The sequence below is a fragment of the Anomalospiza imberbis genome, chromosome Z (assembly GCF_031753505.1).
Source record: "Anomalospiza imberbis isolate Cuckoo-Finch-1a 21T00152 chromosome Z, ASM3175350v1, whole genome shotgun sequence".
Lineage (NCBI taxonomy): Eukaryota > Metazoa > Chordata > Aves > Passeriformes > Viduidae > Anomalospiza > Anomalospiza imberbis.
In genome coordinates, this window is record NC_089721.1 from 30169997 (window position 1) to 30186059 (window position 16063).

The 16063-nt window shown below is 41.0% G+C and overlaps 1 protein-coding gene across 1 annotated transcript; it reads left to right on the top strand.

The window, feature by feature from the left end:
• Nucleotides 1-1861: 1861 nt before the first annotated feature.
• On the top strand, nt 1862-15228 carry PLIN2 (perilipin 2). Its single transcript, XM_068175689.1, has 9 exons — nt 1862-2000; nt 4049-4105; nt 4186-4381; nt 5037-5119; nt 5629-5910; nt 6222-6410; nt 7167-7301; nt 7937-8227; nt 14431-15228. Exons 2-9 carry the CDS (start codon nt 4076-4078, stop codon nt 14563-14565), a joined length of 1341 nt encoding a protein of 446 aa, XP_068031790.1. The 5' UTR covers nt 1862-2000; nt 4049-4075; the 3' UTR covers nt 14566-15228.
• The last annotated feature ends 835 nt before the right edge of the window (nt 15229-16063 follow it).

Here is a 16063-nt window from a genome sequence, read left to right on the forward strand (position 1 = left end):
TCAGTCAGCCCTACATCAGCATATTAGACTATTAACCTGTTCCTAAAGGAATATTAGCAGACTACTGAGGTCCCTTCAGACTTAGCACTGCTCTCTCCTTTGGCCTTTCTGTCATCTTGTTAGGGAACAGCTGATAATGTGGTCTCAGGACAAGTGGAAGAACCTCTCCCCTGCTGGAACTGTTGCTCAGGGCCTCGATGGCATGGATAGGACTCACTGTCCCTGCCCCACCTTCTCTAGAGCATCCCACATCCTGCCATTTCAGCTTCCCAGGGCTGCCAGCCCCTGCCCCAGTGATGCCACAGCAGGGATGCTCTCTAGCTTCCCTAAGCACTGCTGGACCCCAGGGTTGATGTTTCAGCAGCTCCTCCACTTGGCTGTACTAAGATGGTAAGAAAAGCTGAAGGACATATGTTATCTATTGCTGCTATCTCTGACAGAGCTGTGTTACAGAGATAGGAGGCTGAAACCTGAGGTGTTCTGTATCATGAAGGACATTATAATGAGTTTAAAAGAGACACAACGAAGGATAGAGAGGTTTATTTTCTGATCAATTAACTCATATCTTTAAATTTTTTTCTGCAGTTAAGGATACATAGGTGGACTTTTTTCCAAAATGTTACATAAATGGACTTGGATGAATGTGCTGATGTATTACTGTGAATTACATCTTGAAAGAATGAAACTTCTTAAATGCATTATGTGACTTTAAACATCTGCTCTTGCCTCATGGAAGAGAAGGGTAGGGTATATACTATTACTGCCTTCCTCTTTTAGGAAAGGCTGGTGTGTCATGCTTTTGTGTTATCTGTTACTACTGCTTTTCTTGATAAGTCTTCTGCCTTCCTCTTCATCAATCTTGACATGGACCAACCACACCACTGCTCTCTCTGTTTTATGATATTTGAGGGATTTGGTCAATCCAAGATTTAATGTCATCCTCTCCCCCTTCCTCCCCCTGCCTTCTCCCTGTCTGCCTGCCACTGTAAGAAAGACAATGTTCTCAAGAGGCATGTTTGTAGATTTTCAAAACTTCAGGTAAGCCCCTCCAAGTTTATAAAGTACAGAAAGGCACCTAGTTGTGAAGAAAAACATGACCACAATCTACATTCTTAGCCTGCCAAGGACTGTCAAGGGGTTGGTACTATGTCCAGTTACTGCATTCTGGCAGAGTGTGTCACTGGGCTGTGAGAGTCTCGGGTGTTTCTGTACTACAAATAAAAATGGTGCTACTTATTAGTAAATAAATCCCTGGGACGGTCTAGAATTCCCTGTAGAGACACTTGTGATAAAGGCTGTTAATTAATTTTGTGGTAGCCATGGGCACGCTGAGTGGTTTACACTTGAGAAGCCACATGACCAGGAAAAGAAACAAAGAGAGCTCTCAGGTGACAACAATGTAATGAAAAGAGCAGAGTGATGTAAATTTTGGTATGCATGCTAGCAGAGAAAAAGAAGTAAAACATTCTGGTTTGTTCCACTTATTCTGCTCTGCTATCAGGGAGGTTTAGGTTGAATATTAGAAAAAGGTTCTTCACCCCTAGGGTGGTTGGACACGGGAATAGGGAGTTCCCCGCTCCCAGAGCAGCGGTCACAGCACCAGCGTGACAGAGTTCAAGAAACGTTTGGACAGTGCTTTCAGGCACACGGTGTGACTCTTGGGGCTGCCCTGCACAGAGCCAGGAGCTGGACTCGATGATCCCAGTGGGTCCCTTCCAACTCAGCATATTCTGTGCTTCAGTGAAGCGGCCTTCTGCAGGAGCGGTCGCACACGAGCTCCGGTCAGTACGACGGCCCCGGACAGGGCAGCGCCCTCCCGCTGACCGCCTGTGCGGTCACTACGCGCCCGGCCCCGCCCCGCGCCGCCCGTGACGCGCGGCGGCGGTGACGCCCCATAAATAGCGGGGCGAGGCCGGCGCTCCTTACTCAGCGGCGGCGGTGCCCGTGCCCGAGACCCTGCCCGTGCACCCGTCGGCGGCGGCTCCGGCTCCTCCTTCCGGGTGAGTACGGGCGGCCCGGTGCTCCGGCGCGGGTCGTGGCGGCCGCGGCAGCGCTGGGCGCCGGCCTGCCCCGCGGGGCTGACTCCGCAATATGGTGGAGTGGAGCGGCCGGGGGTGCGGCCCCGTGTGCGGCGCTGACCGCCGGGCCGCCCCCGCTGCCTTTGCCCCGCGGGGCCCGCGGGCCGGCGTGCTTCGGTGCGCTGGCCGAGGTTCTCCCGGGACCAGAAAGTCCCGAGAACCTCGTCCGCCCCCGGGAGCGGCGTTAGAATGCCTCATCCCGGAAGCGGCCCGTGGAGGCACTTGGGAAAGTGGTGCTCTTTCCTGCCTCGGGTACCGTGGCGAGCCAGAGCAGGATCCGCGACTGTTGTGCATGGCTCGTCGCGCTGCTTTCTTGCACTTCTTTCCATAGGGAGGGGGCGAGTAGAAGTTTGTGATGTAGCCTGTGTGCTTTCCTCTCCAGAAACTCTTGCTGTCTCTAAAGTATGCTTGGCCATGGGTTCCAGGCGTCTCACTCACCTGCTCCAGAGGATGGATCCAACTTTTGCTAGGGCTGAGCCTATTCAGGGGGTCTCTGAAACCGTGCAAGATTCTAGTTATCTTCCTTGTCTTTAGGAGCACTTCACAGGAAGGAATAACTTCACAGGCTAACTGGACTGATCTATTGACTATAATTCAAATGCATACCCTGTGTGGATTGATCTTATGAGACACACTACAAATACTGAATAATCCTTAAAGTAACGGCCATTCTTCCTTTGGAGGCCAGATTCTGTGCTGTTAGCGTCTTCTGTTCTGTAGCATGCTTTGCAGTTCATGGTGAAATACAGTTGTACTTCAAGTGATCTGACTTGTAATGCTGTGTGAAAAACAGCACGTTCCTGCAGGTATTTAAAATCTTGTTAAATTAAATGAGAACTTCTTTGTTACCGCTGTAACCATTGTCTGTTACTTGTCTTTCTTTTGTGTTCCACATACAGTGGTTAATCTCATTGCCGGCATTACTTTGTTGCACATAAATTATGTTAATATGTGCAAATATGCCTACAAAATGTTAACAGGATCCTTTTGTCCTTGTTGCCCGTTATGTAATGGGGGAGTTTTATTTTATGTCAGATGGAATATTAGCGTGTTCCTTTTTTTTCTGTCATACATATGAGACAGAAAACTGCTGTTGGCTCTTTGACAAATGTAGCAAACCAAACCTGGCAAACCTTGTAAACCACAATCCTTTTGAGGATGGACTCCTAGTTTACCTTTTTGTTGCCTTCATTCATGCAGATTCTTCTGGAACTGCAGCATTATGTGAAATCATTAATGGAAAAGGTGCTTTTTGCAGATTTAGTTCAGCCTGCATGTGTACATAGGATGACGGTGTGCTTTAACGTGTTCTCCTTTTGTAGGTACTGCAATACCCTACCCCTCCAAAGGGTTCTTGTGGGGACAGCTGTTATTATTTTCTCCATGGGAATACATGTTGGAATGCATGTTGAGTACTGTAGACTTGTTGAATGACCAATGTTTGCAATTTGTTTCAGTGGGGAATGTGTAATAATTTAGTCTGAATTAGCATAAAGGAGATTTATTTTCTGCAGTAGGGAAATCCGATGCTCTCTGTGTCACAGGAATGCTAACTCCTTAGCAAGCAGAACAGAGTGAGCCTTAGGTGGGCTCCCTAGAATCTAAGCTGATTAAAGCTATTGGTGGCGGGTTCTTTGTCTGACTTGAACATTCTAAACTAGATTTTCAGTGACTTGCAGGCTGGCTTTTGTTTGTCCTGGCTCAACAGATAAGTCTGTCTTAGTTCTTCTAGAAAAATGACTCCACCACCTGGTTATTCATCAATGAACTGCTGTACCTTAAAGTATGTCTCGTGCATATACTGTATTTGCATTACCTAAACCGAGTTTTGGATTTGTGAATTGTTACAATAGAATAATTCCTGTATGCATGATGCACATACTGATCCCAGTAAATGGGGTGGATCACAAGAAGGTTGTTGGTTGATGAAGCAGATATGATGCCATAACTCAAATATGCTTCTTTCACAGGCTGTATAAGGTTCAAGACCTGAAAAAATGGCATTGGCAGCAATTGATCCACAGCAGGTATGTCTGAGTTAGTCCCATAATTTCTTTGTCTAGATCATAAAATAGGAGTCAACTAACACCTTTCTCTTTTAAAACAGAACATTGTATCAAGGGTTGCCAACCTTCCTTTGGTGAGCTCCACCTATGATATGGTGTCCACAGCTTACATCACCACAAAGGATAACTATCCTTATCTGAAGTCAGTATGTGAGATAGCAGAGAAAGGAGTGAAGACGATTACTTCAGTAGCCATGACAAGTGCTATGCCTATCATTCAGAAACTGGAACCACAAAGTAAGGCAAAGATGAAGCTGTTGATAATTTTAGTTCAACTGATTGCTTTTTATATCCAGATGCACTTAGGGTTTAACATGGTCATGCTGGTCTTGAATGCTGTTTCGCATACCTGACTGAACCTGTTGCCTGACTTGTTGTGTAACTGATTGCACATTGGTAAGACTTAAAAGGTAATAATCCAGAGTGAAAGCACATTCCAGCTTTCATAATACTATTTTGATGGATGACTTTTATACGTTAGATGATTACGCAGTCTCTTGCTCAACACCTTCCTCACCTTTCACCTGGTTTCAGATGCTACTGTTGTGCTTTCTTACACTAAGAATCGGTTAAATTTGGAAGCTGTGTCACAAGGCTGTTGTAACCAGAAGCCTGGTTTCATAGAATGGCAGAGAGACAGGTGTTTGAGCTTCTTCTGCCAGTTGCTTGTAAACTATCAAATGAATTTTCTTTGCCTGCAAGTGAGGATTTTTTTTTTCTGGCACTGTAAATCTACCTTTTTATTTGGCTTTGCTGACTCAAATCTCACTGAGAAGAGGAAGAAACTGCTTCAAGGGTGTTGCATGAGTTCTTTTTCAAGAGAAATTTTCAGTGTGAGTTGTTTTACTAGGAGAAAAATAATTAAAATCAACTCTTGTAATTTCTTTTATAGTTGTAGTTGCCAACAACTATGCTTGTATAGGTCTAGACAAAATTGAAGAGAGACTGCCTATACTGAATCAACCCACTGACAAGGTAAGTTTTTTCCATTTATGTATGCTAAGCAGAAGAACCATAAATCCTTCTTTTCTATTATCACTAAAACACAAGGGAGAAACTTTTCAAAAAGCTGTGCCTGAAGCAGAGCTTGGAAGCAATGAGGAAGTCAAAGATTTATCTGTAGAGCTGTTTGTTGCCTTTGGGAGAGCATTAAGTTGTTTTTTTTTTTAAATTATTTTAAATTGCCCACCACTTGACAACATTTCTCTATGGGTGCAGTTCACGGTGGGTGTCTTTTAAAACTTGAGTCTTTGTCTCTTTCTTGCATTAAATGCCTGGATTACATTCACTGAAGTTTTTTGAAAACTTCAAAAGCTATGTGATGGTCATGTTTTTTTTTTTTTCTCTTGTACAAATTTTTTAGGGCAAATTTTCTCCTAGATATCCAGTATTTGTACAAGATTTAGCATATATTTATTATTTCCTGGATTATGTAGCTCTCACTAGTTAATACTTTTAGTAAATCCTTGTGTGTCCTATGGCAGGTTGTTGCCAATGCCAAGGATGTAGTTGTTGGAGCCAGAGAAGCTGTAACAACCACTGTGACTGGTGCCAAGGAAACTGTTGCTCACACGATCACTGGAGTTGTGGGCAAGACTAAAGAAGCAGTGCAAGACAGCGTAGAAATGACCAAGTCAGTTGTCAATGGCAGCATTAACACTGTCCTGGGAAGTCGTGTGGTGCAAATGGTGAGCAGCAGTGTGGACAGTGCTCTCACAAAATCAGAGACCCTTGTAGACCAGTATCTTCCACTTACAGAAGTAGAACTAGGTAAGACCACTTGAAGGTTTGATTTTGTTAGAATGCTTATATTGGAGAGAAGCAAGCAATAATCTAGTTTTTGCTTACTCATAGTGGGGAAGGGTGCACATGCTTCCCAAACTGTCTTTTGCCTTGCTGATTGTAATAGCAGCATCTTCACAAGGAAGCAGAATGAAAGTAAGGATTTCTTTCAGCCTAATCGTGGTGCTAAATGACTACTCAACAAGCCCTGTATTTGTCTGTTACTAGGCAGATAAAATTGTCTCAGACCTCTTATGTTTTCCTTCAGTGATCAATTTGCTTCCTTTCTACATACCTAGAGAAAGAAGCTGCAAACGTTGAAGGCTTTGAAGTTGGAGTCCAAAAGCCAAGCTACTACGTTAGACTAGGATCCCTGTCTTCAAAGGTCCGCACACGTGCCTACCAACAAGCCTTAAACAAAGTTAGAGATGCTAAACAGAGAAGCCAGGAGACAATCTCTCAGCTCCACTCCACCGTTAGTCTGGTAAACTTTCACTTGATATGTAAAAACCATATGTTGGCCTTGGTTTAGAGTGAAGAAAACAGCCAGAAGAGTCACAGGAAAACGGATTGCTGTCTGACTAAACCCTTGAATACATTATTACATTAAATACAAAGAATTTGCCATTAAGCTATTTTTTTCACCATTCAGGAGAGTTCTAAATCAGGCTAAGCTGTGAAATAATGAGCAATTGCTTGTTACTGCAAGCACTACAGAACCAGAAGTGACATGTTCGAATTTATTCCTGTTTCGTAGTGCTGGTTTTGACACATACTTCATTCAGTGAAGAAAGTGTCATGCAGTTTTAGAAACACGTCAGTCCTTTAAATACTTTTTATTAGTAAAATTTCAAGTTCTTACTGTCTGGGACTTGCTGTCTTTCTGCTTCTATGTCTGAGTATTTCTGGTACTTCAGTAGTCTTATCCTAGAAAATACCTTTATGTACATGACAAACTGCACATAGTCATGGCCTTCTATACACTTTCAATTCCTCCTGTAGGATGCCAGCAAGGGATGGGGAAATAGTTGGAACTATAGTGGGGAACACTACACAATATCTTAAAACTGCTTTCAGTTTTCAATTCTTTGAGACTAAACACACCCTTACACTCCCCAAAGTTGTTTCTACTGAATTTCTGAAGTATTTGAAAAGGAGGTTACAAAACACTTAAGGTAGAGAAGCCCTAAAGGAACTGTTTGGACTCTTGGCTCTACTTCCTTATTTGGCTGTATTTCAGATTGAGTATGCCAGAAAGAACGTGAATAGTGCCAATAAGAAACTTCTTGGTGCTCAGGAAAAGCTTTATCACTCCTGGGTAGAATGGAAGAAAAATACAGGCCAAAATGATGGTGATGATCTGCGTAGTGCTGAGGTAAATAGATGTAAATGTATATCGGAAATAAATGTATTTTATCCCATCAAGGTAATGGCAAACTAATGGTCCTCAAATGTGCAACAGAGAGGCTGGATGCTGAAATTAAGGACAGCTGACTTCTGAGAACTAGGGGACCCAAACTCTTTAAACGAGCCTACTTGCTGCAAACACTCTGGGTTCACTCTCCTCTCTTGAGAATGCTCATCCTATTTAGCATATTAACCCATGTTTGGATATCTGTATGTAGATTAGCTAGAAACCATGTTTGTGATGTGTCCAGACCAGAAATAATGATTTGTCAGCAGTCTTAGGGACAGACTTACTGAGTCATACACGTAGCTTTCAAGGATAGTTCATTGATTAGAGTGTGCTTACCTGCTGTGACTTGTTATCTAGAGTTGAAACAAGAATCTGCTTGACTGTTGCTGGGTAGAAGTTATCAGTTTCTTTTCACGGAGTACTTGAGTGTTGAAGAAATATCTTTGCTTCAGACTTAAAACCTGATTTATTTTCTGCTATTGCCTTATTTCACCTACATCCCCTTTACTTTGTTTCTTTATGTATCTTGAATAACATAAAACTGCTACAGTCATAAAAAGACACTAATATGCTGTTGTGCTTGTTCTTTCTAGCACATTGAGTCAAGAACTCTAGCTATTGCACGGAGCCTCACTCAGCAGCTTCAGACCACCTGCCTCACACTGGTCTCAAGCCTACAGGGGCTGCCACAGAATGTACAGGATCAGGTTTACAGTGTTGGGTCAATGGCAGGTGATGTCTACCAGAGCTTTTGGTCAGCATCTTCTTTCCAAGAATTATCAGACAGCTTTATTGCAGTTAGCAAAGGACAGCTGAAGAAAATGAAGGAGTCTCTGGATGATGTGATGGATTATCTTGTTAACAACACACCGCTCAACTGGCTGGTAGGTCCCTTTTACCCACAACTGCCTGGCATTCAGCATGCTGAAAGCAAAGGTGAAGGGGAGGAAAGTTCCAGCCAGAAAGACAAACAGCCTGAACACACTACTGAACAAACTGCATAGCATGCATGTACTCTGCTGACTGATCAAATGGGTGGCCTTACTAAGTGTAGGTGTCAAAAAAATCCATTTTCACCATTTTTTGGTGAACAATTCGTAAATACAGGAATAGGGGAATCTACAGGCCAGGACACTTACACATGAGCTGTATTGTCCTGTGTAGTTAAGCTACTCTTAAAAATTCAAACTAGACTCAAGTGCCTAAGTATGGGCAGCTGACAGTTGTCAAGATGCCCTGTTAGTCTGTCAAGCACGTCATTGTGCTTCAGTGGTATTAATACCATTAGTCTAAATGAAACCCATGATAGCTGAAAGCCTTTGATTTGTTGCTTAATCTCTACTAGAATGATATAAAAGCCTTACATACTGTGAAATGCATTTAACAGTTCTACAGTCTAGCTATGTACACTTAAATGCTGTGTTTGCTGCAGATCACACATTTGATAAATATGCATCTGAGTATCTCAGATTCTATTGCTACATCATTCCTGACAAAAGTTCTGTAAGTGCAGAATGCCAAAGCTGAAAGTGGGGTTTTTGAATGAGTCAGCTGGAGTTAAATGCTGTGACAGTGTTACCATTAACTATACAAATTGAATTACTGTATAACACAGAATCATAGAATATCTCAAGCTGGAATGGACCCATAAGCATCATCAAGTTTGACTCCTGCTCCTTGCAGGTCTACCTAAAAATTAAACCATATAACTAAGAGCATCATCTAGATGCTCCATGAACACTCTTCAGTGATTGACCAAATAATAATCAACACATTTTTTAATATGCAGTATAAAGGCAAGATTCATGCTGTTTGTACCTAGGTGCCTGCTGGTGTGTGCGTGTTTTTGTAGCCATCGTTTTGTAACTCATTTTTGTATGCTTGCAATAAATGCTTTAGTAGCCAAAGCCTGTCTCCTTTGTTTTAAAACAATCTAACTTGCTTTTCTGTGACTCTGTCAAAGTGGATCCAGCAGAAAGCAAGTTTGACATGCAAATGATGTAGATGTGCATTGAAAATGTTTGTCTGTGTATTGATGCATATATAAGATACTGCTGCAGCATTTCCTTCCTTTTGAATTTCTGTGTATCAGTCCATTGAGTCTCAGCTTTACTGCTGCTTTTGCTGATCCTTGCTGTTGTCACCTTTAAAGATGACTTAAGCTGTGAGCTGCTGGATGTTCTAATATTGAAAAGACATGGATATGGACAAGAGAACTCTCTTGTCCTATCACACTAGGTGTTGTATGTGTTTGACATGGCCATCTACCTGCTTAATCTGACTCCCTATAAACAGTGTTCACTACTCAGGTGCATCGTCGTTAAGTTTTAACTTAACTTTGTTGTCCTCTTGAACTTGAATGACAAATGTATGTTAACACTCAACTACTTCAGTGGAATTGTTCTCAGTAAATCCTGTGAACACCTCCACTGGAAAATAATTAGTTACTAAGAAATAAGCTTTCTTGGGTTAGGGCTGTCCAGGTGAGTTGTATCCTTTTTCCTGATGCCCTATACAACTTTTGATTGCAATCATCTTGTGTAGCAATGCCAGCCACCACTTTCAAAGAAGTTACCAAATACTGAGGCAAAAACGCAGTTCAAAGAAAACTTACCACATAGTCACACATTGCTACATGGAGAAATACTTCCACCTGGCTTGATGTAGGCACTAAAGCAAATTACATGTGCAGCCTTTTGATGTGAGGATTAGCTATTAGATCGGGGTTGGCCTAGAAGTGTGAGGAAGACTGTTTTAAGCACAGTATGAAATGAAACTGTAGCAAAACAGGATTGCAGGTAAAGATTCTGTAACTTACAGCTTTTAATAGTCACCTTATGTAAGGACAGTGCTTAACATGAAATTAACATGAGATGATGAGACTCCTTTCCAGCTAGAGCCTGAGTTAAGACTTCTGGAGACATAGTGCTTTCAGGAATTAATTTATTTTTAAGTTTACTTTACTATTGCATAGATCCAGGGGAAATAACCTTTTTATCTCCACTTGCAATAACACTTGTAGAGTGCATCCACTATTGTAGATATTCTCAGGAACTGAATGGAACTAATTAGTGGTGGGAGCAGTGTGCTGTTCAAAGAAGGGAGTTTGCATTCTTCTATGCATATTTTAAAGTCTAGTTGCTGTAGGACTTCATCCTGAGGTGATCAATCAAATAAGATACTCAAACTTTTCAATGTCTTATAAGGACTGATAAATAGCATCATCTAGCATTAGTGCAGGAGCAGTACATTGTGTTTGTTCTGTCTTCTGTTACTGGTTTGTATTCTTGCATGGCTCTCCAGCTTTACTAAATCTCAGCAAGCAGATGAAGTGGAGAGCAAGGAAAACTTGCTACCAGCCCAGACTTCCAAAGCACTTCTTCCTTACCATGCACTGCTGGGTGGCTTTTCTTCATGGCAGCTGACCTATAACTGGTGGCTGCAAAGAGGGCAAGACCTGGTTAAATGCTTACCTAATGGTTGGCCTCTTGTGTCATACTGTTGTGATAGGTGCTTGTTTTGTTGGATGCTGCCCACCCCCCAAATGTTTTTAAGTTTTTATCCACACATACACAACCCTCCCACCCCCCATCAGAATTAGCAACACTTTCCTAGTGGAAGAGATGGCTGAATAATACAAATTTGTATGTTCCTGATTTTTTTTTAACTATAATAAAGTTCTCTGATTATTATTAGACTCTGCTAATAAGGAGAGATTGAATGTTTAAACTGATTTGCAACTGTAATTGCATGGGTATCTTATTGCAGGTAATTTAGCATAGCATATTCCACACTCCAGTCTATCTGCAGCTCTACAGACGGAACTTGGGAATTTTCTCTAGTGCAGCTAGAGAGAGGGACTGTTAACACATACACGGAAGGCAAGAATGATGCCTTCCACAGTCTTGTCTTTCTGCTGCTGTTTTTGAAGTGAGGAAGCTGAGGTGCTTCCTCACAAATAAAGAAGGGAAAGCTGAGATACTGCTGTCTTACCTGTTTCTCTTTAACTGTATATATTAAACAGCTCAGTTACACTGCACAGAAGCTTGCTTCCTCTTAGTCCAAAATCATGTTTGAGGGTACAGCTTGGGCTAGAAAACTGTGAGGTTTCTCTGGAACCTTTTAAAAAAGGTAAGACCAGATGTGTTGAAAATGATAGGAAGTAGATTCAACTATTTTTAACAAGGCAGATAAGCTAGGTTTAATGGTAGAATGTCAAAGGCTTCTAGTGTCACAAAACCTGGGATGGTAAAGGTTAGACTACTAACCTGATAATGAGATCATTATCTCTTTTAAGGTTTTTAGTGTTTATTTAGAATTCACAAAATTACTTTTTCTCTTTTAGAGATCACTCAAAATTGTTCATGCTAGTTGACATTTCCTCTTCTCAGGTGGATTTAACAGAGAACTTATTCTGTCATTGCTGATAATTGTTTTTTAGAAAAGCTTTCAATATAAGCATTTGTAAATAGCTCCATATGGTATACAAGTTTTGCAAACATTTATAGCATTGATCAAAGCCAAATTACAAGATTTGTATAAGGCTTGGAGTTGCAGTTAGTTTACCTCAATCTAAAGAAAAGTGTAAAGGTTTGGAAATGTCTCCTATTCTTCTAATATTTTTGCAATAATCTTTTCCAGAATTCAACTTAAGGTAATATTTTATAGCTAGTAAAGTGGGTGAAAGGATTTGGGAACAATTGATTAATTATTTCTCATTATTTAAAAAAAGCAGTAACTACCACCAAAGGCTTTTTTAAGCCCTCAAAAAGATGAAACAGAGCCAAACTTATTTTTAAGCATGCTTGGTTAGTAATTTGCATGATCAGCGAGTCTTAAATGCAGCAGTTTGCTGGAGGTGTTATGCACAATATTTTGTTAAATGAATTTACTTTCATTTATTGCAAATTCACAGCAATTTTTGTTCTTTTGGATAATACAGTCTCTGATGACTAAAAGTAAGTGCTTGTTCTGAAAGCTCACAAAATGGCAACACTATGTCAAAATGCGAGTGGCTCAGTTCTAAAAACTTAGCAAAAAAAAAACCAGATTGAAGTTGTTAGTATTGACATCAACATTTGTAAATGAAGACAACAAAATGCCAAAGTATTTTTTGCACTGTTCTATGTAGGGATTTTGCAAGTATTATATCTTTGTAAATGATTTACTGAATCATACAGAGAAATTGCATGAAGAAGAGTTATCTGGTCTTACTCTTTTATTGCAAGAATTGATAGGAAGTTGAAAGAAAGCAGTAAGTCAACTGTGAAAAGTGGAGTGGAAGCAAAGGTCTTTTACATAAGCAATCCCATAACAGCAAGGGCTTTGCATTATTTTAGTTAGACTTGTGCAGATATATTCTAATAGAATGTAGCATGGTCAAAACTGAGGTGAGTCATATTGACATCCAGTTTATTTTACTCATGCTGAGATGCACTTCAATTTGAAATTCTCTCATGGCTATCGAAATCTTACATTAAAGGAGTCAGGTTCTTCTACTGCATGCATTAAGGAGATGAAGAAAGCAGAAACTTAAATTTGAGCAATTACTCTGTTGTCACTAAGAACAAAATGGATGTAAGTAATAAAAACCTCTTAAATGTATGATAGAGAAAATTCTTACTGAACATGACTGTATCCTGGTCAGTGAAAACACAAAAAACTATCCATTTGGGCACATTCTTAAAAACTATATGGACTACTTAGTCTTTTTAGGATACCTACATTTGTACTGCAGTATGAAATGCAATATAATGTGCTGATAATGGGGAAACCTGTTGCTTTCTCTAAGTACAGCAGTGAGAATTTCAGGAAAACTACCATAAGCAGAAAGATGCAAGATAATTCTTGCTGGTAGAAAGATGTGTTTCCTGCATTCCTAGTGCCTTTTAATCTTTTGGGAAACAAAAATTACTCATCTTATTTTGATCAAATTTACATTCTCAAAGTGGTACATGCATTTCATGGTATTCACAGCAGTGCCTGGTTAGTCACATGCTGCTTAAGTTCTTCTAAAGATCAGTTTTAGTAAATAATTAGTATTTCAAAGATCCCTGGTGTCCAATGACAACCTACTCTGTAAGACCAGTAAATTAAAGTGCAGTGTGTCTGTGTTGTGTACAACCTGGTAGCTGAAGCAGCAGTCCCTTTATTTGATATATTGTCTGCCCTTCTGACCTGTCGTCATAGCAGGCAAAGCACAGATTTTTCTTGCTTGCTGTCTTTTATTAAAGTAAATAATAAGGTGTTTTGCAGTTAGGGAATGCATTAAAGTGCCTCTTCAGTCAGTCAAAATGCAGCAGTAGTTATTTGCTGATACTGTGTCTGGCTTCAAGTATGTCATGTCACCAACATTAAAACTAACCATAAACCATATTACAGATGTGAGTATTTTTCACTTGGGGCAAAAACCTTATGAGTAAATTGCTTAATTTTATCCCATTTTTCAGAAGTGCCTAAGTAATCTAAGTCCTACTAAGGGGACTTAAGGGTTGGGACTTAAGCTTCTAAGTGTCTTAGCCAACATTTTTAGAAGTCTCTAATATCCATGTATCCTGATGTCTTTCTGGCAATTCCTGAAACCCCGTGCTGCTTAGCAGTACAGAAACATGCAGTTAAAACAGAGGCCAAAGTGAGATTGCAGTTCCAGGTATTTGTTTTGTCAGAAAAGGTCTGATGCAGTAGGCAGGCAGAGCAACGCAGCAATCCGTATCAATCTCCACAAGGCAGGTTACTTTGTATAGTCCATCGATTCAATGAAAAGAAGAAAGGCAAAATTAGTTCAAAAACCTTTCATAATTTTCCTGTCACCAGTTTCACTAAACTCAGTCCACTACATTCAGCTTTTTTCCATCTCTACTATAAAATCCGACCTTCTAAGCAACTGATTCCCGTCTTGTGTAGTATTTGATTTGTCTTAATGGTTCCTGTTTCCTTTGTGCATGAGCATATTTCACTCTGTAATCAGGATGTTTGGTCTGATTTCTAGATGTGCTGAGCACCTTTGAGTCCTGTTTTCAGTGAAGGAGTACTGGACAAATTTGTTTAGTTTTACTTTTGAATTGATTGAAATTTCATTCCTACACAGGTTCCAGATTTCACTATTACAGACCTGTCTTCAGAGTCAGATGATGTCCCAGACATTTTGGATTTGGATGAAGAGGATCAACAGGATTTTTCACGCACAAATGGTCCTTACACTACAGGGCAAAGAGCTGAATAGAAGCATAAAAATGTCTTTTTGATACAATGTACCTTTGCCATGTTTAATTTAGATTCCTCCTTTTTAAAGATGAACCTGCCTAGTTTAGGGATTATGGGGATACTTTTTTAAAAAATCGGTACTGATTCACTTAGCTGCATCAAAAATCTGGGTTTTTCAATGTAAGGAATGCATGCTACATTAATTGGTTAGCACGGGTGTTAGGCTTCAGTTCTGCAAGCCAGGTATAGCCTAACCAGTGTATCCAACTAATCTAATTTTTATTGATGATTTGTTCTTCTGCTGGTAGCAGCCATGAGAACACCCCAGTGCTTTGCATACAGGGCTGCCAACAAAAGGAGTTGATGAGGATTTGCCACTCCCAGTCTATGTGAAAAGCAGTGCTGCATCCTACCTCTTTGCTGCTGGAAGGGGTAAGAGACTTTGTCTCACATTTTCTCAGGTTCTTTTGTTAGGCTCTGCACCTACAGAGCTTAGACGCTTAGAGCTTTCCTTTGGCAAGACTGCTTTATGCACAAAAGGACTTCTTTTCTTTCCACATGCCTTCTGTGTGCAAATATTTTGACCGTCATGATGCTATCAGTTGTGGCGCCTGAGACTAAAGGGAGTAAATGCTTCAATATTAAAGTGTTTTGGGTCTAAGAATAGTATTTAAATAAGAAAGGGGAAGAGATTGTAAAAAGAAAGGAAAAATAGAGAGTAAAGAGATAAAGAAAATTTGGAAAAAAATTAGGAATTGAATGTAAGGAGAGTTCTGGTGACAGTGTTTTTAAAAAAATGTTTTAATAAAATCTCAATCAGTTATTTGCTAAGGGTTGGTGAGTCTGCATTTGCTCGCTCACAGTAACTTCTGTAAGAGATGGGGAGAGTGGGAACGGGACTGGAGGTGGGCTTGTTAACATTTCTTTCCGAGGACCAGGCCGAGCTGCTGTCGCAGCGACCTCTCCGTGTCGTCGGTGTACCTGCGGGGCAGTGCCGGGAGTTGCGGCAGAATGGCGCCTGCTGCTGCCGCGGCGACACGGCTGTGTCCTCGTCCTGGCACACCTGGCCTTGTGAGGGCCTGGAAGTCTGGTCCCTGAAATGCCTTGGAATAAAAGTTTGAGCCGCACAGCACGCTTGCAGTGCGAGTTTTTCTTGTTAGGGTTAGGGGTTTTTTGGTTGTTTTTGAAATTTGTTTTGTTTTGTTGGGTTGTTGGGAGTTTTTTTGTTTGGTTTGGTTTTGGGGTTTTTGTTTTGTTTCCTCTTGCTTTTGGCGTTCTTTGTTTGTTAAGTTTTTTTTGGTGGTTTTTTTTTTTTTTTTTTTTTTTGTATATTTTTTTTTATTTTATTTTTTCCCCGCGTAAATTCTGCAATCCGATTACAAAAACAAAGGGCTTTCTGGAAGGATACCGGCATCCGGACTACACCTCCCGTGAGGCAGCGCGTCCGGCTCGCCTCGTCTTCGGACGCCGGTGGCGGACGGGAGGTCTCGCGAGGGTAGGGGCGTGGTTTGGACGGG